Source organism: Mustela nigripes, chromosome 17 (genome assembly GCF_022355385.1).
Source record: "Mustela nigripes isolate SB6536 chromosome 17, MUSNIG.SB6536, whole genome shotgun sequence".
NCBI lineage: Eukaryota > Metazoa > Chordata > Mammalia > Carnivora > Mustelidae > Mustela > Mustela nigripes.
In genome coordinates, this window is record NC_081573.1 from 21,990,801 (window position 1) to 22,017,864 (window position 27,064).

At 34.1% G+C, this 27,064-nt stretch overlaps 1 protein-coding gene across 1 annotated transcript in view; it reads right to left on the bottom strand.

Moving 5' to 3' along the window:
- Window positions 1-27,064, bottom strand: part of URI1 (URI1 prefoldin like chaperone) — a 53,570-nt gene that overhangs the window by 15,867 nt on the left and 10,639 nt on the right. The window contains exons 3-4 of the mRNA XM_059382127.1: window positions 18,168-18,246; window positions 16,973-17,108 (exon numbers count right to left, since the gene is read on the bottom strand). Of these exons, the coding sequence (XP_059238110.1) occupies window positions 16,973-17,108; window positions 18,168-18,246 (215 nt within the window). The remainder of the gene's footprint in view (window positions 1-16,972; window positions 17,109-18,167; window positions 18,247-27,064) is intronic.

The following is a 27,064-nucleotide window of genomic DNA, read 5'->3' on the forward strand; positions in this document are numbered from 1 at the left end:
GCTGCATGTTATTTCTGCACCAAGTATAACCTAGTATTATAAAATCTTCACTAATTCAGAATCTATAGTATAATTTGTCCAGAACTGGCTGAGATTCTTTGTACCAGCTATGAAAACAGAGACTGAAAGCACACTAATAGTGCAAATTCTAAAGATCATGTTTAAACTAGGAAGGAAAATCTACAAGCTCTTAAAAACTTGAGCACAATCATTTTTACCTAAGATAAATGATACACTATTCACTAAGTAAGACCAAATATTTAGAAATATTTTGTTTCTGGCTTGTGGCATTAAATGTATTTGAAAGGAACGAAGTTATGGATGTAATAACATTTACAAAGCCTCAATGAAAGTTACAAACATCATTCATGAAAGCAGTCTTCTTACCTAGCCATATACTCATATGTACTAACTAGGATCCAGTCTATACAGACAACTCTCTTCTGAATCCTTTGTGACCACTCCATTCTCAACCTTCTCTGTGCTGAAATTTTTCCAGTATTCTTTCCATGGTTTAAAATAGGACATGCCCCCTGGTGGAAATGCTCACAAACCTCTGTACAAGATCTCTCCTTAAACTAGTTTCAAAGTTTATACTTCTGCTTTAACACAGAAATTGAATCTATGCACTTCATATTTACTTTTTCCCCATGCCTCATTAAACCAGCACTAAGTATTTTTATCAAAGGCATAAAGACAAAGATAATGGGAAGAGAGAAAAGAAATGACAAGTTTTGGAAACTGGACAAGTGATAACTGATTTTGTACAACAGAAAAAGCTGAACCCCTAACTGCAGCAAGTCAATGTGGGCTGTCAGACCTGGAAAGAATCCTCTTGGAAATACTTCTGAATGAAAGTATGAGCTAAAACAAAGATCTGAATCAAAGACTGAAGAGAATGGTTAGGTTCCAAACCCCACCCCACAAAGCATAACCACAGTAATTCCTCCATTTCTTGACAAAACAAAGGAATTACAGCCTAAACTGGTTTGCAAGGACTCTGGGAGGGGTGATGAACACAGGAGAGAATAAGAAAAGTCTTACTGAAAACAGTCCTGAAACATCCAGCCTGATTCCCAAAACACCAAGATAAAGACTGGAAAATTCTTTTGTAGAATGATGATTAAGCCCCAAACTGCTGATTTTTGTAGATTCCCTAATGAAACAAAATCAGTTTGCCACTTGAACTCCCTACATAAAAGCCTAATAATCAAACTCAATCCACACACACAGCTTCTTAACAATATTTAACCTCTTAAGTATAACTGGTTAGCCAAGGATCACCAAATATTTGAAGAGTCTTCACAATTAATGTCAATGAGGAAGGAAGGAAAGGGAGAGGAGGAAAAAATATAAAAAGCACTTTGGAGGAAAGAAAGGCAATGCATGAAGAAAACTTTAAAAGAAAAACTCCAATTAAATTCCTAAAAGAATGGTATTGTACTCATGAAACAAGAACAGTATGCTATACCAAAGGGAAATTAAAAAAATAACAACAAAACAAAAACAGAACTCCTGGAAATTAAAATATACAGAAATTTTTTTTAAAATCCATGATTCCAGGGCCACCTGGGTGGCTCAGTGGGTTTAAACCTCTGCCTTCGGCTCAGGTCATGATCCCAGGGTCCTGGGATCGAGCCCCACGGCGGGCTCTCTGCTCAGCAGGGAGCCTGCTTCCCCCTCTCTCTCTGCCTGCCTCTCTGCCTACTTGTGATATCTGTCAAATAAATAAATAAAATCTTAAAAAAAAAATCCATGATTCCAAAGATAAAAAGAAATAACTTCAACTTATAAGACAAAGAGATGAATAATAAGAGAAGGAAATTATTAAAACAATAATATTAAAATTTTCCAAAACTGCAAGACATACATCTCCACACTGGAAGAACCCACCAAACAAATTTTAAAAGATACACAACAAGGTACAGTACTGTGGCATTTCAGATCATGGGGAATAAAGACAGAAACCTAGAGCTTCTAAAAACAAAAACACAACAAGTTACATACAGAGAATGGCATCAGCTTTTGCAAAAGCAATACACAAGTCAGAAAGTAACAGGATAGTATCTTCAAATATCTGGAGGAAAATTGTTTAAAACAGAATTATCACACTCTGGTTACAGAAAGAATATAAAAAATATTTTCAGACATGCAAAATTTTTAAAAATATATCTCCTGCACACCTTCCTAGAAAGTTACTAAAGGCTATATACCCCCAACAAAATGAGTAAGACCAGAAAGATGATGCCATGGTAACCAAGGAACAGGGAATATATAGGAGACAAAATGTGGTATAATGGCAAAAGAAAATACCAAGAAGACAGCTTTTTTCATCCTTTTTTTCAAGATGGAAGGTAGTCCAAATCAAAGCAAGACTATGAAGATCTCTAGTAGAGAGGTCTCTAATAATAAAATCAAAGTGTTTGAGAGAATTAATGATAGGCACATGTCATTAGACAACAAGTAAAAAGCAGTTAACTTCAAATGAAAAGATATACAAGAATGGAAATGGAATTATATACAAGCATGAACACTGATTTAACAAAAATTAAAATAATATTAAAAAGATTTGGGGAGCAAGGACAGAATGAAGGGCATGTAAATGATCTAAATGCTAGTCTTTAACTATAGACAGGGAGCTAACAAATACTACATAAAGTGAAAAAGGGGCCAAGAAAATAGAATATGCAAATTACTTGGGAAATATGGATAAAAAGAACAAAAGATTAGCCAAAAGAATAAAAGTAATTACCATTGAAGATGGGAAGTGGGAGTCGAGCAAGATGCTACTACTTTTTCTTTATGTTTTAAAAAGACGTACGATGTTTTAAAGCTACATACATTTTTTAAAAAGATTTAGAGAAGGGGACAGAGACAGACAGACAGACTGCGGGTGGGGGAGAGGCAGAGAGAGAATCTTCAAGCAGACTCCCCAGTGAGCACAAAGCCTGACGGAGCCCGACATGGGGCTCAATCTCATGACCCATGAGGATCATGACCTAAGCCAAAACTAAGAACTGGGCACTTAACCAACTGAGCCATGCAAAGCCCAGAGCTATATACATTTCTTATATAGATAAAACCCAAACCATAAGTATATATATTTAAATATAACTTTTATACAGTATTATACAGATAAAACCAAATCTTTTTTAAGTTAAAAACCCAAAATCATAAATCATAACAAAATAACAATGCACTTAAAATATGTATGCCCCACTGAAGATAACTCAGAAATACATGTATTGCCTCATAAAATAAATCACAAAATACCTAATGGCCATATCATATTTCCTACCACACATATTTGACAAACACTTCTAATCTTCTAATCTCTCCCCCTTCTGAATAAACTTGATTTCCTCTGAATATTTAAATATTTAACTTCTCTAACTCAAATATTCTCCATCTATTTTGCCCTCTTTCTCTTTTTCATTGACACTTTCCAAAGCTACATTTTCTGTGCTTTTAATGCCATTACATCCAGGATATTTTATCATTTCTTTCTCCTGAACCACTAATCACTCAGTACCATCACTACAAGCATGCTCAAAAACGTCACACGTTCAAAGGAAAATAAAATCTTCCCTTAAAACAATAATAATGAGTAAAATTATAGACTAATAAGTTCTAAGCCCTTACACTTCCCCACCCTCCCAACCAAAAAACATCCAAGAACAACCAAAAACTAAAATACCTACAGGAGTTCTGGAAAACAAAGATATACAGCAACCAAGCAAACACCCAACCAGGAAAATGTCACAATCAAAACAGCAGTAAATTTCAAGGCACTTTTACTTGGCTTTCCCCATTCCTTCCCCAGTGGGAAGCAGTTTTGGTCTGGGGAATGTGGCAGCCAATCCCAATTCGTTTCCTTGAACCACAGAGAACAGACTGGACCTTATCGGCAATATTCTAATCTGTCTAGGGGCTGACTAAAGAACTGGTATGTCTCACCTAAAGCAAACCTCAGTAGGGGAGATTAGCTGGCACTGATCATGAAAGCTGCAGAGAGACTTGAGACCTGCAAACACTGGGCATAAGAGATTGGGGCAGAGTCACACACCATACAATCGGAGATTGCAAAGAGAAGGAGAAGGGAGAATCTTTGTAAATTAAAACATTCCAAAGCAGCTATGTATATAGGATATTAAGAAAATTCCCAAACGTGCCCAAGAAACATTACATGTCCTGAAAACACAGTAAAGACCATAACCTTTCACTTTGGGTTGAAAAGAAAGCTCAGAGAATATCTACCTTATTCCAAAATCTTCATCAACCTGCAAAGACCAGGAAAGATTGCTGTTTTCATAAATACCCATCAAAAATTAAAAATTTCACCAAAAATCAAAAGGCATACAATAAACAAGAAAACACAGCCCACTCAAAAGAACAAAATAAATCTCCAGACACTGTCCCTAAAGAAACAAAGCATCAGATGTACTAAACAAAGACTTTAACACAACTGCCTTCAATATGTTCAAGGAGCTAAAGGGAAACAGAAAAAGAACGAAAGGAAATAAAGAAAATAATGCACGAATGTGACTATCAGATGAGAATATCAAAATGAAAATATCAAGAAAGAGAAATTATAAAAAGGAATCAAACTGAAATTCTAGAATGAAAAATTTAATAACTGAATCGAAAAATCCATCACAGGGATTCAACAGTATACTTGAGCAAGCAAACAAAAACAATCAGTGAACCTGACTTGAAATTATCAAGTCTAAGGAACAGAAAGAAATTGGAATTTCTATCAAGTCTAAGGAACAGAAAGAGAAGAGAATGAAGAAAATGGAATTAAGCCTACGGGACATATGGAATATTACCAAACAAACCAATATACACATTAAGGGAGTCTCAAAAGGAAGAAAGTGGCAAAGAAATTATAAGAAATAACAGCCAAAAAGTTCTAGAATCTGACAAATAACATGACCCTACAAATCCAAAAAGCTCAACTAACTATAAGGAGAGTAAACCCATATACCCACATCAAGATACATAATCACACTTTCGAAAAACAAAGAGAGAATCTTGAAAGCAGCAAGAGAAAAGCAGTTTATCACATATAAGGAATCCTCAATGAGAATATAAGCAGATTTCTCAGCAGAAGCCTGAAAAGCTGGAAGGCAGTGAGTTGAAACATTGAAAGAACTGAGAGGAAAAAAAACTGTCCACTGAGAATCCTATAACCAGCAACTATAGTTCCTTCAAAAATGAGATAGAAATGAAGATATTTCCAGATAAATAAAAGCTGAAGGAGATCCTTATCATTATATCTGCCCTACAAGAAATGCCAAGAAGAATGAAATGGCAAGAACAGACTGAAATGAACAGCCACTAGACGGTAACTCCCGGCCATGTAAAGTAAAATAATTTCCACTAAAGGTAAACATGGGTGAAAATAAAAACCAGTATTACTGTCATTATGGGTTGCGACTCTACTTTTTATTTACTACAGGATATAAAGAGAAATGCATAAAAAAATCATTACAAATCTATGTTAGTAGGTATATAATGTATAAAGATGTAATTTGTGACATCAATTATTTAAAGAGAACTGTACAAAAACAGAGTTTTTACACATGACTGAAGTTAAGTTGGAATCAATTCAAAACACATTATTATAACCTTAGGATGTTATATGTAATATCCATGGTAACCACAAACCAAGAAAAAATTAATACAGGAAGTGAGAAGGGAATCAGAATGTTTTACTACAAAAAAAAAAAAAAAATCAACTAAACAGAAAGGAAGGCAGTAATGAAGGAACTGAGACCAAAAGTTCTAAGACACAGAGAAAACAACTTTTAAAAATGGCAAAAGTAAATCCTGCCCTATAAATAGTTATAGTAAACCTTCCAGAAGGCATGGATTGGCAGAATGAATTTAAAAAAATTTTAAACAAAACGAAACAAAAAAACTAGGTTCCAACTTTATGTGGTCAATAAGAGACTCACTTTAAATCTTGCAACATAAAAACAGATTGAAAGTGAAAAGGAAAAGATATTCCATGCAAATAGTAACCAAAAGAGAACTGGAGGATCTAATGAGACAAAATAGGACATTAAGTCAAAAAAGTTATACAAGACAAAGGTTACTTTATATCGATAAAAATTTCAATCTATCAAGAAAATATAACACAGGGGCGCCTGGCTGGCTCAGTGGGTTAAGCCGCTGCCTTCAGCTCAGGTCATGATCTCAGGGTCTTGGGATCGAGTCCCGCGTCGGGCTCTCTGCTCAGCAGGGAGCCTGCTTCTCTCTCTCTCTCTCTCTCTCTCTCTCTCTCTCTCTGCCTGCCTCTGTCTACTTGTGATCTGTCAAATAAATAAATAAATAAATCTTTAAAAAAAAGAAAATATAATACACACCTAACAACATATACACACCTAACATATCACCAAATACATGAAGCAAAAATTGACAGAATCTGAAGGAAAAATAGACAGTCCTCCAATAAAAACTTGAGATGTCAATACTCTACCTACAACAAAGGATTGAATATCCAGAAATAAGAGCAATAATAGAAGATTTGAACAAAACTACATACCAACTGAACCTAACATGTATGTACAGAACACTCTATCCAAGAGAATACCTGGCAGCCATACAAAACATTTTTTCCAATCACAATGAAGTAAAACTAGAAAACTAAAAATCAGTAACAGAAGGAAAAGTGAAAAATTCACAAATACATGGAACTCTAACATAACACTGAATTAATGATGGGTTAAAGAAGAAATCACAGAAGAAAAATGAAAATTCTGGAGACCAATGAAAATGGAAAATACAATACAACAAAACATACAGGATGCAGGGAAAACACTAAGAAAGCAATTTATACCAGTAAACACCTACATTAAAAAAGATCTCAAATCATAACTGTATGCTTTAAAAGGAATTTGAAAAAGAGCAAACTAAACTCAAAGCTAGCAGACAGAAGAACTAAGATTAGAGTGGAAATAAACAGAAAATAGAAAAACAATAGGAAAAAAAAAACCTAGAAGTTGGTTTTTTGAAAAGAGCCACAAAATTGACAAGTTTTTACCTAGACTGACAGAGATAGAGAGAGAGAGGGGGGGGGGGGACTCAAATTACTAAAACCAGAAAAAATGTGGAAAAGTTTTTGCTCTCCACAAATGTGGAAACAATTCTATTTATTTTATAGAAATAAACAGTATTCTAAGAGAATACTATGAAAAACTGAATGCCAATCAACTGGATGACCAAGATGGACAAATTCTTAGAAACAAATGCACTATTAAAATAATACAAAAGAAACAGAAAAATGAATAGACCTGTAACAAGTAAGGATACTGAATCAGTAATCAAAAAACTTCCCAACAATGAAAAGCCCAGAAATAGATGGCTTCATGGATGAAATCTCCCAAACATCCAAGAAAAAAACTGACATCAATTCTCAAACTCTTTCAAAATAATTAAAGAGGAAGGAACACATTCCGTGAGGCCAACCAGACAAAGACACTAAAAGAAAACTTTAGGCTAATATCCCTTATGAGGATACATGCAAAATATCCCTTATGAGTATACATGCAAAAATCCTCATCAAAATCCTCATCAAAATGTTAGCAAATGGGGGGCCGAGGAAATGTAAGGAAGGTGGTCCAAATGTATAAACATCCAGTTATAAGATAAATAAACTAGGAATGTAATGTATAGTAGATTACTACAGTTACCACTGCTGTATGATATAAATGAAAGTTCTAAGATAGTAAATTCTAAGAGGTGCCATTACAAGTAATGAGAAAATATTTTTTTTTCTTTTTTTGTCCATTTCTTTTTACTCTATGTATATGAGGTGACATATGTTAACTAAAACTTACTATGGTAATCATTTCACAATGTAAATAAGTAAAACCTTTACATTGTACACAGGAAACTCAACTGATGCAGAGAAAGCCTTTGACAAAATCCAACACTATTTCAATATACAAAACACTCAATGAACTAGAAATAGAGGGTAACTTCGTAAATATGATAAAGGCCACATATAAAAAAACCAAATTGCCATCATACCCAATGGTGAAAGACTGAAAGTTGTTCCCCCTAAGATCAGGAACAAGATGAAGATGCTGACTATCCTATCTATTCAACATAGCTATAGAAAGTATAGCAATTGGTCACAAATCAGGTCTCAACTGGTACTGAAAGATTGTGATCATTACCTACATATTTTCAGACCACAATGCTTTGAAACCAAAACTCAATCACAAGAGGAAAATTGGAAAGAACTCAAATACATGGAAGCTAAAAAGCATCCTACTAAAGAATGAATGGGTCAACCAGGATATTAAGGATTAAAAAAATTCATGGAAGCAAATGAAAATGAAAACACAACTGTTCAAAATCTTAGGGATACAGCAACGGTGGTCCTCCTAAGAGGAAAGTATATAGCAATACAAGCCTTTATCAAGAAACAAGAAAGGTCTCAAATAAACAACCTAACCCTACACCTAAAGGAGCTGAAGAAAGAACAGCAAAATAAAGCCTAAACCCAGAAGGAAAAGAGAAATTATAAAGATCATAGAAAAAAAAAAAAATCAATGAAATAGAAACCAAAAGAATACCAGAACAGATCAACAAAACCAGGAGGTGGTTCTTTGAAAAAATTAGAAAGACTGATAAACCCCAGGCCAGACTTATCAAAAGAAAAGAAAAAGGACCCAAATTAATAAAATCATGTCTGAAAAAGGAGAGATCATAACCAACACAGAAGAAATAAAAACAATTATAAGAACATATTATAAACAACCATACACCAACAAATTAGGCAATCTGGAAGAAATGGATGCATTCCTAGAGACTATAACCTACCAAAACTGAACCAGGAAGAAACATAAAACCTGAACAGACCCATAACCAGCAAGAAACATGAAGGAGGAATCAAAAATGTCCCAACACACAAGAGCCCAGGACCGGATGGCTTTCCAGGGGAATTCCACCAAACATTTAAAGAAGAATTAACATCTATTCTTCCGAAACTGTTCCAAAAAATAGAAATGGAAGAAAAATTTCCAAACTCTTTTATAAGACCAGGATTATCTTGATCCCCAAACCAGAAAAAAACCCCATTAACAAAAGGAGAATTACAGAACAATATCCCTGATAAACATGCATGCAAAAATTCTCATCAAAATACTAACCAATAGGATCTAACAGTACATGAAAAGGATTATTCACCACAACCAAGTGGAATTTATTCCTGGGCTGCAAGGCTGGTTCAACATCTGCAAATCAATCAACAGAATGCACTACATTAATAAAAGAAAGGACAAGAACCATATGATACTCTCAGTAGATGCAGAAAAAGCATTTGACAAAGTACAGCATCCTTTCCTGATCTTCACAATGTAGGGATAGAGGGCACCTACCTCAATATCATAAGAACCATCTATGAAAAACCCACAGCAAGTATCATTCTCAATGGGGAAAAACTGAGAGCTTTTCCCCCTAGGTTGGGAACATGACAGGGATGTCCACTATCACCATTGGTGTTCAACATAGTACTAGAAATCCTAGCCTCAGCAACAGACAACAAGAAGGAATAAAAAGCATCTGAATCAGCAAAGAAGTCAAACTCTCACTCTTTGTGGATGACATGATACTTTATGTGAAAAACCCAAGACTCCATCCCAAAACTGCTAAAACTCATAAAGGAATTCAGTACATTACTGTGGAAGGATATAAAATCAATGCACAGAAATCAGTTACATTTCTATACACAAAAAATGAGACAGATAAAAGAGAAATTAAAGAGTCAATCCAATTTACAAATGCACCCAAAACCATAAGATGCCTAAGGAATAAATCTAACCGAAGAGGCAAAGGATCTCAGAAAACTATAGAACACTCATGAAGACATAAAGAAATGGAAAAACATTCCATGCTCATGGATTTGAAGAACAAATATTGCTAAAATGTCTATGCTACCTAGAGCAATCTACATATTCAATGCAATCTCTATCAAAATACCATCAACTTTTTTCACAGAAATGCAACAAACAATCCTAAAATTTGTATGGAACCAGAGAATACCCCAAATAGCCAGGGGAATGTTGAAGAAAGAAACCAAAGCTGGTGGCTTCACAATTCCAAACTTCAAGTTCTATTACAAAGCTGTAACAATCAAGACAGTATAGTACTGGCACAAAAACAGACATATAGATCAATGGAACAGAATAGAGGACTCAGAAATGGACCCTCATCTCTACAGTCAACTAATCTTCAACAAAGCAGGAAAGAATATCCAATGTAAAAAAGACAGTCTCTTCAACAAACGGTGTTGGGAAAATCGGACAGCCACATGCAGAAGAATAAAACTGAACCATATTCTTATACCATACACAAAAAAAGACTCAAAATGGACGAAACACTTAAATGTAAGACAGGAATCCATCAAAATCCTTGAGGATAACACAAGGAGTAACCTCTTTGATCTCAGCTGCAGCAACTTCTCCTAGAAACACTGCCAAAGCCAAGGGAAACAAAGAGAAAAATGAACTATTGGGACTTCATCAAGATACAAAGCTATTGCACAGCAAAGGAAACAGTCAATAAAACCAAAAGACAACTGACAGAATGGAAGAGGATATTAGCAAATGACATATCAGATAAAGGGCTAGTACCCAAAATCTATAAAGAATTTATCAAACTCAACACCCAAAGAATAAATAATCCAATGAAGAAGTAGGCAGAAGATATGAACAGACATTTCTCTAAAGGAGACATTCAAATACCCAGGAGACAAATGAAGAAGTGCTCCACATGACCCGGCACCAGGGAAATACAAATCAAAACCATGACGAGAAACCACCTCAGATCAATCAGAATAGCTGAAATTAACAAATCCTGGTGTGAGTAAGGGGGAACCCTCCTACACTGCTGGTAGCAATGCAAGCTGGTGCATGCACGTGCACACACACAGACACAGACACAGGAGTAGTATGCAGCCATGAAAAAGTGAAATGTTCACATTTGCAACGACGTGGACGGAACTAGAGGGTATTGTGCTAAGTGAAAAAAGTCAATCAGAGAAAGACAACTGTCATATGATGTAACTCATATGTGGAATTTAAGAAACAAGGCATATGATCTTAGAGGAAGGTGAAAAAATGAAACAAGGCAAAACCAGGGAGGGAGACAAACCATAGAGACTCTTAATCATAGGAAACAAACTGAGGGTTCCCAGGGGGCGGGGGGGTAGTGGTGAAAAGATGGGATGGCTGGATGATGGACACTGGGGATGGTATGTGCAATGGTGAGCGTTATAAATTAAGTCTGATGAATCACAGACCTATACCCCTGAAACAAAGAATGTATTATATGTTAATAATATAAATATGTAAATTTTTTAAAAAAAGAGTCCATGGGGTCGGGGGGTAGTTAAAACGAGAGCAATTAGGCAAGGAAAAAAAATAAAAAGCATCCAAATTGGAAGGGAAGAAGTAAAATTATCTCTACTGGCAGATGATATGATCTTATATGTAGAAAACCTGAAATATTACACACATAGACACTCAGCTTAAAAAAATATATTCAGCAAAGTTGCAGGATATAAAATAAGCACTCAAAAATAAGTCGCATTTCTATATACCAGCAAAAAATAATCTGAAAAGAAAATTAAGAAAATAATTTCCATTCACAATACCATTAGTAGTAAGTTTAGCCTGGAAGACACAAGACTTACTGTGTTGCTGAAATAATTTCAAGACTAAGTAAATAGAAAGATATCTTATCTTGTGTTCATGGATTAAAGGGCATAATATCGTTAAGATATCATTTTACCCAAAGCAACCTACAAATTCAACACAATCCCTATGAAAATCCTAACATTTTTGCTGAAATAGAAGAAATCCATCCCAAAATTCATATCTAATCTTGAGAGGCCCCGAATAGCTGAACAATCTTGGAAAAGATCAAAAGTTGGAGATCTCACACTACTTGATTTTAAAACTTTCTATAAAGGTACAGTAATCAAAATGCTTTAATACTGTCACTAAGACAAACATACAGATCTTAAAACAAGGTAGAGAATCCAGAAATAAATATTCCCATACATACCCACACAATTTTCAATAATAGTGTCAAACCATTCAACGCAGGTAAACATTGGATAGCCACGTGCAAAAGAATGAAGTTGGACCCTTACTTTACACAATATACAAAAAAATTAACTCAAAATGTATAAAAGACCTAAAGGAAAGCTATTACTGAAATTCTTAGAAGAAAACATAGGGGGAAAGCTTCATGACACTGGAGCTGGCAATTTCTTAGACATAAACTAAAAGTACAAGCAACAAAAGAAAAAAAAACAAACTGTACTTCCTCAAAATTTAAATCTTGAGAGCATCAAAGAACATTATCAATATAGTGAAAAGAAATCCATAGAATGGAGAAAATATTTGCAAATCATTAATAAGGGACTAATATCCAGAATACATAAGAATTCATAAAACTCAACGACAAAGACAATCCAATTTAAAAATGGGCAAAGGACCTGAACTGACCTCTCTCCAAAAATGTTTCTACAAATAGCCAATAAGCACATGAAAAATGCTTAAGAAACATCCTGAAGTCCTTAAAGAACTGGAATTCAAAACCTTTAGGATGGTTACTGCCAAAGAAACAGTAAATTACACTGTATCCAAATAACATTCTGCAGCCATTAAAAGAAGACAGAAAGAAGCAGCAAAAAAAAAAAAAAAAAGTGTGCTACCATTTGAGTGGTTGTATATATAATGGGTTGAGAATGCCTAAGTCTACAAGATGTGAACACACAAAATGGTAAGATACTGATAATAATGCCTCCAAGTTGGCCAAGTGGATGATAAAAGACAGAAAAAGGGACATCTATTTTTCAATAAAAACCTTTAAATTTTGTATCATGTCCAAATACAATCTTTTCAAAAAAATTAAGTCACTTTCCATTCTTCCCCTTATCTTCCCTAGCCCTAAGCAACCACTAATATACTTTTCATTTCATATACTTACCTATTTTAAATATTTCATACAAGTGGAATCATATACAGTCTTTTGTAGCTGGCTTTTTTGATTTATCATAATTTCTTTTTCTTGCTGAACATTCACATTTATCCATTCACTAGATGATAGACATTTGGGTTGTTTACATTTTTTGGCTATTATAAATTATACTAAAATTCACATACAAGCTTCTGTGCAGATGTATGTTTTTATTTTCCCTTGAGTATAATAGTATCTAGGTGTGGAACATGGCTAGATGATAACTCAATGTTTAACTTCATGGAAAATTCCAAACTGTTTTCCAAAGTGGCTATACCAATTTACATTCCCCAGCAACATATGAGCCTTGCAATTTTCCACAACCTGACCAATACAAGTTATTGTCTATTTTATTATAGCTATTATAGGAGGGATAAAATGTTATCTCATTGGGGCGCCTGGGTAGCTCAGTGGGTTAAAGCCTCTGCCTTCGGCTCAGATCATGATCCCAGGGTCCTGGGATGGAGCCCCGCATCGGGCTCTCTGCTCAGCAGGGAGCCTGCTTCCTCCTCTCTCTCTCTGCCTGCCTCTCTGCCTACTTGTGATCTCTGTCTGTCAAATAAATAAATAAAATATTTTTTTAAAAAAATGTTATCTCATCGTGATTTTGATTACCAGTTCATTTTTGACAAAAGTGCAAAGGCAACTGAATGGAGAAAGGACTTTCAACAATTGATTTGAGAAAAACTGGCATCTATACCTAAAAAGACTGAACACCCTGAACTAAACCTCACACCTTATATAAAAATTAACTTAAAATGGATCACAGATCCAAGTGCAAAATGTTCAACAATAAACATTTTACAGAAGAAAACACAGGAGAAAATCTTCATGCACTGAGGGTAGGCAAAGCATATGAGACCAAACAAATGATCCATAAAACAAAAAAGTAATAAACTGGACTCCAAAATTAAAAATTTTTGTTCTGGAAATACAACATTGAGAGAATAAAAAAATAAGCAGCATACTCGGAGAAGATATTTGCAAATCACACACTTAATGAAAGACTTATATCCAGAATATATTAATAATTCTCAAAACTCAAGAGTAAGAAAAAATACAACCAAATTTTTAAAAATGGGCAAAAGACTTCAACAGATCAAAGAGGACAGATAAACACACAGATGGCAGGAAAGTACATGACTCAATGCTGAACATCATTAGCCACAAGGAAAATGCAAATTGAAACTGCCACACATCTACTGAAATGGCTTAAATTTTTAAAACTAAAATGCTAGTAACGATACAAAACTACTAGGATTCTCACACCCGCCTGGGATTGGGAGAATGTGAAACAACAGTGTTTCTGGAAAATAGCTCGAAAATTTCTTAAAAACTGAAAACGCACACACCATATGAACGAGCAATCCCACTTGCAGGTATTTACCAACAGTGATGAAAATTTATACTAACACAAAAACATAAAGGTTTATAGCAGCTCTGTTCATAACTTCAGAAAATGAAAGCAAACCAAATGTCCTCCAATGGATAAGCAGAAAAACTGGGATATGTGCATATAATGGAACAATACTCAGCAGTAAAAACAAATGACCTTTTGATATACAGAACAACTTAGATGAGGCATTATAGTGAATGAAAGAAGTCAGTCTCAAAAGGTTATGTAGTATAGGGCTCCATTTATATGACATTCTGGAAAAGGTGAAATTAATAGTGATAGAGACAGTTTAGTGATTGTCAAGCCTTACAGGCAGAGGTAAGGTGTGACCACATTCTATGTGAGAGGGAGTTTCCAGTGTAATCCTGTGCCCTGACTAGTGTATCCTTTATCCTATTGTATATTCTGACACTGGCAATGGTTAAACAAATCTTTACTTGTGTTGTAACTCATGGAACAGTTACCAAATAAAGTCAATTTCACTCTGATAACCTTAAAAAAAATTTTTTTTAACTTTAAAAAGCTGGTCATATTCATGTTAAGTGGCAAAAATACAAGATGTGAGCACAAAGAATCGGGCACTCTTAAAAAAAAAAATCAGCTTCCTCAGAGACACCTCCTCTAGGAATCATTTTGAATCATTTTGTACTGTTAAATCCATTTTGCCCTTCGTTTTGACTACTTTTTAAACATGCAATAACCTCCCTTCCATCTTTCCCAATTACCCTGTCAATAGTGAGATAGGAGTATGCCTTTAACTTGTTATATTTTTTTGCTCCATAAGAGAAATAATTTTCTTAATAAATGTTAAATATAACAATATACCTAAAGATTACTTTAGTTATTAAAATTAGTATAAAACTGAATAAAACAACTTTTTAGAATTTATAATAGGTTCTCAAACATAATTCATAGGTACATATTTCTAAAAATTATTTTAAATAAACACTGATCCTAAAGTCATCATGTTTGGTTCTTTCCAAAAATCATTTTTAACAATGGAAAGTGATCTACCAAAAAATACTTCTCTATTCAAGAGCTCTATTTCTATTCTATTAAAAGTATTCTCCCAGGGTGCCTGGGTGGTTCAGCTGGTTGAATGACCGTCTCTTGATTTCAGTTCAGGTCATGATGCCGGGGTTGTGTGATCAAGCCTTGTTTTGGAGTCCATGCTCAGTGGGAAGTCTGCTTGAGATTCTTTTTCCCTCTACCTTTGTCCCTCCCCTTCTCGCACCTGAACGCATGTGCGCATGCTCTCTAAAACAAAAACATCTTAAAAAAAAAAAGTATTTTCCTGTTACTATATTATGTCATAACTGATTCTAAAGATTTCTTTGCTGAAATATCCACATGAAAATCAGAGTGAATAAACTTTAACAGACGATGGACTGATTTCATATCAGCAGAGCTACCCCAGTAAATAAGAAAGCTTTCCCGATTAAGAAAGGCCTTTAAGAAAGAATTATGCTCATTCTTTTTCCTCTAACGTACATGACTTATTTTAGTGTAGTAATGCCAAAAGAATTACCATTGCTAGAAATTATATACAGGCCTAACAATAAGATTCTGATTAGTGTCACAAATGATCAAATATGTTATCAATTATAAACTTATAGGAGCTGATTTGCAATTAGAGTGTCCAAATATAGATCCCACAATTTCACTGAGTAAATGAGTTCTCTAACTAGTACCCACTCACATGTATAAGTGAAATAATTTCAGCTGTAGAAACTCAGCTGTTTTTTTATCTTTATGACCTCATTTATACAGAAGAATCCTCAAAAATTTATTTTCAAATGCACATTTAACTACAAGATTAAAAAACAGGTAGGGATGATATTATACTACTAATTCAAGTATTTTATTATAGAAGTAAGAACACAGGTATTAAATAAACCTAATTTTAAAATGTAAGCTAGAACTGAAACCAAGCCCATCCAACTAAAAATGTGTACGTGGATAGGTATCTACACCAACAAATAATATTATAGATAAACAAACTTAAAGAACAACCTCAATCAAATGGGCACTCTTTTGGGTAGCATCTCTACACACTGGGCCTTCTCTCCATGATGAAAATACAACTTCTTCTAAACCAAAAAGCATGTTTAAAAACTGTTTCCTCCTTTATAAATAGGTATTACTCTTAGTTCAATAAATAAAAAGTAAATTCCTTCTATGTACTAAAAGTATTAAAAGCAAAAACAAGCCTATCAAAGCACCTAAACAAACCAGTTATAAAATATAAAATGAGCCCAAGTCTGATGTGTACCCAACTTCTATCTATAAAACCACATGTTAAGGACTTTTACACTCTGTCATTTCTGAAAACATGCTAATGTGGATATTTCCAACCCAGATGTTCCATTCTCCAGCTTACATTCTCAAATGTTGATTCTATCAAACTACCTACAATTCAACCAAACCACAAATAGTCTGGACTAATATTATCATGGATGGTACTTTTAGTAACAGCTTGGCATTTTTTAAACTAATACATCCAGCAAAGATACATCATTTGTAATTGGTACATACGTTCTTTCCGATGCTCGACTAAGCCCACAGCCTGCTTTGCTGAGCACTTTGCAAACCAATTGTCCCCAAGTAAAACAGTGACTTCATTAGTATGGACAAGCTTTCCTGGCATGAAGGCAAAGGGACCAAATGGTACCTATTATTGAAGGAAGGAAGAGAGGGAGGGAGGGAAGGAACGAATAAGGAAGAAGACAAAAAATTTAAAACACTAAAAAATACATTTTAAGAAACAGCATTAAAAGTTGTGTTGAGGCCTTTTTATCAACTAAGAAAAAATGTCAACTTCATAGAAATTACACATTAAAGTTTCACTAAGAAAACCTATAGAAAATTGCTTCATGTTAATAAATCAATGAAAACAGGAAAAGAAGAATCAGCACATTTACATATAGCTTTCAGAGAAATTAGCACTATCTCTGAATGTTGATACTTCGTGTTCATTCATAAATCTAAATGAAAGCAAACTGGCAATGAAATATTAAGTTAATAAAGAATATCTCTGATTAAAAAACCTGAAAATTATTTCCAATAAAATAGCCATTTTTAACAAAGTTGGAATTAACAAATAAATAGCTTTAATGAGTCTACAAATTTTACAAAATATCTGGGTTAGTATAATAAAGAACAATACATTTACAAAACATTTGAGCTACTGTAATTAAGAACAAAGTCTTATGAAAGAAAATACTTAAGCAATGAAAGAATCTAATCCAGGGCTCACGAAGAGATCACTATGTCGATATGAAGATCATTCAGACAAAAATTAGCAGTACCTTTTTATATAAAATCAATGTTCTAGGGTGTAATTCTGTGAATTATACATTATGATCTATTCCTGCTCTGGCTAACAGGAAACGACTAAGTGCCATATTTCTGTCTTAATTACAGTTTTCTAACACAGTAAATTTGCATACCAAATTTGTTAAATTTTGTGCTAACATTTATGCCATTTGTGTCTCTATAATGTGATAACTTAATATAAATCTGAAAAAAAAGAAGCAAATACCAACTATTACAACAATTAGTGGATTATGATAAAGTAAAACAAAACAAACTTTCCTTGTGATGGTAGTTTTCAGATACTGTCTATTAGCTTGGCAATTTGTGAATCAATATATATAAAGCAAAGAACCATCACTTTCCACAGTTAATATGTAAACAACATACTACTTTAAAAGCAACACACCACACATACCATGATGTTATATGACAACTTATCAGGCAAGGTACTGAGTCTTTCTTGCAGGGCATTATAGTCATTATCTACCTTCTTCCTGTTGATAAAAAAATAGCAAATACTAAATGAATACACAAATTAACAATTCCTTGAGTAGACTATGTATCAAAAGACAAACTAATCAAAAACCCAACTTTAGCAATTTAAATGTTAAAGTATTTTTTTAATTTTAAAATCCTGTGTTTACCAAGTTTGGCAGTAGCATTATTCAACCATACACTTTTCAAAAAATTTAAGACTTTCAAGGACTTTGGTTTTAGAATTAGAACACACATCTTGAGAACTAGTGTTTTATAATGTACAAGATCATCTGAACTAAATGAAATTTGGAAATTAAAGGAGATACTGAAGGAAGGCCGGATGTTTAGAGGGAAACAGGAACTTAAGATGAAAGAAGACTAGATTTAATAAAGCTTGTGGGTGAATAAACACTGGCTGCACAGCAGAAATCATGAAAACAAAATTTGAACATAAAATTGGATGAGACAGTTCAGTCCTCAGAAAAGTTAAAGCTGAAAAATGTGGAATAACTCCACAGTTATTCATATTAATGTGATTACAGTGAGAGAGAACCAACGAGGAGCTAGAAGAAATGAGGTAGAGGTAATACAAAAAAGCATTTCGATTTGGCTTTGGAGCCTGTTTCATGTTGTATCAAGACAGAGCCACCTAATAAATTAATTTCAAATAACCAAAAGGTATTCTGTAGGAGCAGGATGGTCATATGTTTCCACACTATGCACTCAGTTCCTACACCTGCTGGAAATGAATAGTCCTTCATGCAGATGCTTATTTTCAAATCTTCTCTGAAAATTAGGTTTCGTAAGCGTTTCTTGCTAGGGTGTAAGCTGCAGGCTAAACCAGTGCACTGGAATTTTTTTTAAAGCAAAAGGGTGTTGCCAGTTTAAAAAAAGTAACAAAAACAAAACTCACCAATTCAGCAAGTAATTTAAAAAAACATGTAGATATTGCCAAACTGAAATTAGAATAAATTGCAACATAGATAATCGTTCTCCAGATAACAAAAATGGCTGTGCTATAAACGTCATGGAATAGGTTCAGTTTACTCCTTAGCACCCCTAAAGCAAGAGCAGCATAATTAATAAAAATTATCTCATTTACTCTTAAGAATATTAAGGAATATCACAAATATACTGTTATTTATCCTAAAAATATTCCTGGAGTAAATGTCACTTATCAACTTTTTCCTCATTCAAAAAAGAAAGCGGAAGGAAAATGGAAAAACCACCCATTTAAGAGAAATCAGACGTCCTCCATCATAAAAGATGCAAGCAGTGAACTTAACCTAGGTCTTCTGGCCTGTGTTCTTTGAAACAAGACTTTTTATTTCCTAAATGTTCAAGGACTTTTGTAAAAGGTCCCCTCAAAATCCTTTTTGATAAAGTGTCTTTATTCTATTTACTTAAGGGAGAAATATCTTTCTGGATATATTTTTATGAGAATAAACTGGTAAAAAACTTCATGCACAGAGCTGCACAGCAGAAAGAGCAAGGCTTTCAAGTCAGACCAGGAGGTGAATCCCAGTTCCACCACTTAACATAAACAAATTAACCCCCACCTTAGTGTCTTCAATGGTAAAACTGGAATAATGCCTATCTCACAGGTTCAAGAGAAAGAAAAAGAGTTTAGCAATGTACATCTACACTGAATAGCTGATACCCGTTTCCATAGACTATCAAAAAACACCATTCTAAAATTTTCAAGAAAGACTACTAACCACTGGGGCACCTGGGTGGCTCCGTTGTTAAGCGGATGCCTTTGGCTCAGGTCATGATCCCAGGGCCATGGGATCAAGCCCCACATTGGGCTCCCTGCTCAGAGGGAAGCCTGCCTCTCCCTCTCCCACTCCCCCTGTTTGTGCTCCCTCTCTCTCTCGCTGTGTCTCTCTCTGTAAATTAAACACATAAAATCTTTAAAAAAAAAAAAAAAAAAAGACTACTAACCACTAAGTTAAGATTCCATTATGTTAAATGCATTCAATTTGATAAAAAGAGCACAACTTATTGAAGGACAGTATAGCTAAATGTTACATTTAGGGGGCTTTTGGAGATAGGGTTGGTTATGTGCAATAAATAGGATACTGTCCATAAGAACCGATTTGCTGCAATGCCTGCACACAGTAACACTCATTATTAAATCTACAGAACACTAACAGTTTGTATGTTTTAGATAAGTAATTCAGAAAATGCCCAAGGACTATACATCAGCTTAGATACCTAAATGTTCCTGTGATTGTTATAAAGCTAGTAGGGGGCGCCTGGGTGGCTCAATTGGTTAAGCTAATGCCTTCTGCTCAGTTCATGATCCTGGAATCCCAGGATCAAGTCCCACATCGGGCTCCCTGCTCAGCAGTGAGTCTGCTTCTCTGGCTGACCTTTCTTCTCTCATGCTCTCTCTCGTTCTCTCTCTCAAATAAATAAATAAAATCTTTAAAAAAAAATAGTATTAAAGTTAGCATTCAGTATGTCTTATTTTGGTAACTACACCTGGAAAAAGGATACTTCCCTAACAAAACACCTCTTTTGTAAACAAAAAAGAATAGGAGATTCAACCAGAGGTAATACAAGAGATCAATGTCAGTATTCCAAATCAAGTATGATCAGTTTTAAACTTATCACTAATTCTCTCTAGAACAAAAATGTGGACATACTGGAGAATGATTTAAGATCAGAGCTGCTATTTCTAAATTCTGAGTTTTCTAAAAGTATAGAAATGAAGGAAAGAAAGAAGAAAGAAAGATAGGGACGCCTGGGTGCTCAATTGGTTGGGCGGCTGCCTTCGGCTCAGGTCATGATCCCAGCGTCCCGGGATCAAGTCCCACATCGGGCTCCTTGCTTGGCGGGGAGCCTGCTTCTCCATCTGCCTCTGCCTACCACTTTGTCTGCCTGTGCTGGTACGCTCTCTCTAACAAATAAATAAACAAAATCTTAAAAAAAAAAAGAGAGAAGAAGAAGAAGAAAGAAAGATAATTTAAAGGCAGCCCATCCAGAAGTCCTTTTTGAAGGGAGGGAAGCATGAGACAAGCAGTGTCTCTAGGAGAAATTACAGCTTGAGAAACTCTCTCTCCAAAGGTTTCACTAGTGGAAATATGCAGGATCAAACACCTTGGTCAAAGAATTTGTCTATTTGTCTTGAAATAGTCCCTCTAATATTCAGGGATTAAATAAATAATCCTGTCAAAGATCACAAAGCCTATGCAGCAGAAAATACAAATACGATTCTAAGAACTACTGTATTACAGAAGGTAAGTAGGGGATCTTTATTCGCACCAAAATTTTAAGAGTTACGTTTCTTCTATTGTACTACTCAGAAACACAATTTTTAGACACTTTGGTCATATTAAAATACGTAGTCAAAGGAGGCAACTGCTTATTTTTTTTTTAATGGAAAATAAAACCCAGATAGTTAGGATAAACCACTCCAGTCTATTTACTTATAACATATAGAATTCCTTGTCTGGAGGTCTTAATCGTCTTTGATCTTTAGAGATTAAGTTCAGGCATCAACTCTTAATTTTAAAAAGCTATCTAATAAACAAGATTTAATTTGCAACAGGTATCTTCATGTAATGTTCCTTATAGAAAATGAGAACTAAAGCACTGCTGTAAGTCATATACAAGAGACTTTCACAATCTTCTTTTGAATCTTGCTAATCACACACTATATGCCTTCTGAGAAGCACCTTTTGTATTAAAAAGCAGCAGCAAAGAAGGACATAGACTTAGCACACTACAAATTAGCCTTAACCTTAAGGATGAAGATCAGGATAGAGCCCATGGAAAACATTTTATTTTCATATAGCTGTTAAAAGCATGAGAGCAAGTAAAATAATGTGTTTGCTTAAGTATTTACAGGTGAAGTATACTGATGTCCACAACTTACTCTGAAATGCATCAGGGAAAAATGAATTAATGATTGAGATAAAGACAGATATACGGTCAAGGTTTACCTGTACAATTCTTTCAACTTTTCTAAATGTTTGAAGATTTTCATGATAGAATATTAAAAAGGAGATGGGGGAATATGAAAGCAAGACTGTATTTTTAATCCTTTTCTTAAATGCAACTGACAATCTCTGTAAAGAAAAAAAGTTCTATATCTCTTGTTTGAGGCAAGAACAAAGTCTCCAATTTTCACCTTTAAATAATAAAAAAGGGAAATAAAATTTAAATCAGTGATGGAAATAAGATTTTGCTAACTTTTCAACTTAAAGTAGAAAGTTGGAAAAGGCAAAAATGTTGACATTAGGCCTGTGGGTTTGTTTTTGTTTTTTTATTTCTTACCATTCTCTCTCCCTTTACCTCATATCTTAAACAAAAAAGCAGGAAACACCAAATGGTGATCAAAAAGGGAAAAAGAAATGGGCTTTACATTCAAATTACTATCTGGGCTAATCTGGGGCAGAGTTATTTAAGTTTTTAAGAAATTATAAAATCCAATGATTTTGGAATATAAGTAACTGTATAATCTTATTTACAAATGATTCTTAATTCATTATACCCTCTCTAGAAGTTCCTGTTACGAATTCAAGAAAACCTTTGTTTCAATTCAATTCACCATTTATTGAGCTTCTTCTCTGCAACCAAACCTTATGCCATATGCTGCAGGGATCATCACTCAAATATAGCACGCCTTTTTTATTTCTTTACACTGCTTCTTTGTTAAAGATCCACTAGCTTGATGGAAGCCTGGGTTTTTACCTCTGACATTAAGAAAATAGAGGAATATTAAATTCAGGCATGGATTACATATAGGTAAAGAGAAAAGTATTCTCATTACTAAAGAAAGGAATGATGATTGTTTTCAAAATCCCCTTAAAAAGTCTAAATAAATAATTAAGGTTATATTTTTTTAAAGATTTTATTTATTTATTTATTTGGCAGACAGAGATCATAAGTAGGCAGAGACGCAGGCAGAGAGAGAGGAGAAAGCAGGCTCCCCACCGAGAAGAGAGCCCAATTCGGGGCTGGATCCCATGCCCCTGGGATCATGACCTGAGCTGAAGGCAGAGGCTTTAACCCACTGAGCCACCCAGGCGCCCCAAATAAGGTTATATTTAACAATAAAAAATGTTCTTGAAAGAAAGATCATATTGTTGAAGGAATTGAAATTTGGCAAGAAGGGGAACACATTAAAAATTAAAATATATCTGTATTAAATTAGTATTATTCTTTTTTTAAACGGTCATGGCAAAATACTATTAAGTGAAATTGATGACAAATTCAGGCAACATGGTGGCATATTCCTTTTTCTGAACTCTATACCTAGGAAATTTGTGTCATCAGAAAATGCTGATGAAATAGTCCATGTTATTTTTATGAGTCCATCAAAAAATTGTACTGGAAATAGACACAAAGACGAACTTAAATATAAACACTTGCAATTATTCTAAATTTAATGAAAGAAAATTGTCAAAGAGAGATCAATACAGCTAACATTCTAATAGGTTTCCTCAATTTAACTCAACAATGAGAAAACAGTCACAACGGGTTTATATACAGCAAAGCTGGGGCAGATAAACTGTTACTAGTGCTCTCTGCTGACACACATGTACATGGGACTTCAGACTTGTCAATGGTCACGGGTACCTGTTTCTTCACTCATTAGTGTTCTTTTACTCTAAGAATAAAATGAGATGAGAATTTGAAGTAAGAAAGTTTAAAAATCATATAAAAACACATCACTCTAAGTGTGAAAGAAATGTTCCAAGGTACCTCCTAGTTCAGTCAGCTTCAGGGAAGAGTCTATGGGTCATTTCAATTTTCTTTACTCTCTGAGTTCTCTACAACTGACACTAATTTCTGTGACAAATCAGAAAGGAGGGGCCTTTCAGAAAAGATGAGTTTTGCTATGATAAGTTTCTAACCAACAAGCTTTGAATGTTTGTGCCATTTCTATTTAATTCTAATTTATAAGTGTGGTTTTAACTTTCTAAACTTTATTTCCAAAATATGTTTTAGAAAATAGAAAACTTTTGTATTGTTTTCTTAGAGCAGTGATTCATATCACTGATATGAATGACTAACCTTTATGGTCACTGATACCCATGAGAAACTGAATAAAAACACTGGATTCTTTCCTGAGAAGTCCCAGTATCTGGCCTATAATTTCAACAGAAGCCACTCAGATCCCTCAAGCAATCCTGGTTTTAAACCCATCAAATATGTAAAATTCTCAAAATTATCTTCAACTCTGTTGATTTAAATAAAAAATAGGCAAACCATCACCAGTTCAGTCATGAGTTGAATATAAATTAGTAAAAATGTTAAATCGTATTCATGCCTCAGTTTTTTTACTGCCTACATTTTCCCTAGTCATACACTGATACCCACTGCCTTTAGTATATTAGAATTTAGACTTTTGTATCTCAAAACAAGAACAAGCACTCTGGATTATCACTAAGTGGTCTGCCTCTCAGGCAAGCACTGTTGTTGCAATACTGACACCTTCACCCTTATATGGTACTCTTCCGAGCTTGAAAGCTTTATTGTACACTGCTCTTATTTTTATAAAAAATTAAATTAAAATGAATATAAAATTTAAAAACTCAAAGTGCAAGGAGGTGTAGTTTTAAAATCTAATACGGTCAAAATAGAGATGAAAAGTCATTAGGTATGCCAAGTCAAATTGAGGTATAGCATCAATCAGATATTCACTAGATTTAAGCTGAATGTGGGAAACTGTGAACCAAACAATGTATATGTATACTGAAAATACATAATCAAGACTATGTTCTAAAGGAGGAAATGTACTTACAAATTTTTTATAAAACCTCAAATTTTATTTTAAAAATTCCCCTATTAAAAAATTCCCCTATAATGCATTTATTTTGCATTTCATTTTCAGAAAAGCATTAAGTATTAAACTTAAGTAATTAATTAAGTATTAATACTAGTATTAAACTAGTATTAAGCATGATACAAAGGCTAGGGGACTACTAGAAGCAACAAATTCTAAAAACAACTTAAAAATCATTAACCTTTTTTAAAAAGAAAGAAAGCATTTACAATTTGACCTTGGTGACATAAATACACATTAAGAATTAAAAAGCTGAAGGGAATAAAACAAAATATTTTAAAAAGAGGAAAAACTACCTTCTCTTTAGAATTACAAATAAGTTTGTCTTTATTCTTTTCTTATTTCAACACTTCTAAATAATGTATTTATCTTATATTAAGGATAAAAAATTAAAAACCTAATTCATATTTTGTTTTAAAAAATACCATCCTTAGAACATTCAACTTGAATCCTTTTCTTTTGCAACTTAATTTGCTTTGAAATATCACATGTAAAAACTGCAAAACTTACTTAACCTCCCAAACCCATGTACTAAAATACCATACTGTTTAAAAAGAAAAAAAAAGGAAAAAAAGAAAACTATGCAGAAACTAAAAAATAACAAAGAAGGCGATTTATATATATGATTCCTTCCTCTTGCCCTTGTCCCTGAGGATACTTTCGTAACTACAGAGATTCCAACCATAAAAGCATGTAAAATCTTCAGGTTTGGAAATCGTCCTCTGCTCTACTGGGGGTGACGGTGAGAGTCACGAAGACACATAAAATGAGAAAGCCCGAAGAGAAGGCCCTATACAAAACAAGTGACTAAAACTTTGTGGTCAGTAAAATGGGAGTCTGAAAAACATGGTTTCCAAATTTACTCAACACTAAAACATGAAGTCATCACTATTAACATTTTTTTAAGTTTTAAAGGTCTGCAAATCAATATTTCAGATTATGCATAATAAAATACAACAAATTTTATTGTATATGCAGGCAAGTCAGGAAAGCCCTGTTTCAGGTAATTTATGAGAAATATACCACAAACTACAGCACTACTCTAATGAAATAACCTGGTGATTTTGTGGGGCAAAGAATCCCTCAAAACATCAGATAGAGACAGACACACGTATCCATCCATCCACACTGATTCACTTGAAAGAAGAATTCCAAACAAACATCTTCATCTGTGTTTTTTAACTATTTAGGTATGTTTACTTGGTTATTTCCCTCTATATACTTTGACTATAACCTATACTAGAAACTAGTGACTCTTTTTCTCTACACAGTATTTTTTATTATTTTCCTTTGAAAAGTGAAAATGCCAGGTATCTGCTTTAGAATCCCTCTCTCAAAATTCTCGTTGTGATGAGCACGGAGTGTTGTATGTAAGTGCTGAATCACTATAACTTGTATACCTGAAAAGAATACTATACTGTATGCTAACTAACTGGAGTTTAAATAAAAATTTAAAAAGTAAATTCATATCCTCAACTGTTTCAGCATTTGTATGCCCAAATTTAAAGCTATTCTTTCCAAAATTAAATATCTGAATAATATAAAATGCCTTTTTATTTTCACTTACTTCTGCTTCACTTCATTTTATAGGTATCTTTACTACTTAAAACTCTTTTAAGATGATTTGAAGGAAGCAAGACAGTAAAGTTTTTATAACTCATATGCATACAGTTTATGATTACAAGTAACGCCTAAGAGACATATGACATGTATGTGCCAGGCATCACATGCTATCTTTCATTAAATTCTCACAAATCAACACAAGTAATGGAGCTTTTTTCTTGTGGGACATAAACAGAAGTACCTATGATGCATTAAAAATGACCATAAATTCTTCATCACTCCTCCTACCAACTGGAGTCTATTTCCCACTCTGCTCTACACAATGTAGCCTTGCAGCTACCATTTTTGCTGCCCTGAGATCAAGTAAAGTGAGACAGGGAGAAAAGCACATAGACAGAGGCCCAGCTAACAACCCACTAGCCACCAGACTTGTGGGTAAGGTCATTTTGGACAACCCACTGACCCAGCCACCA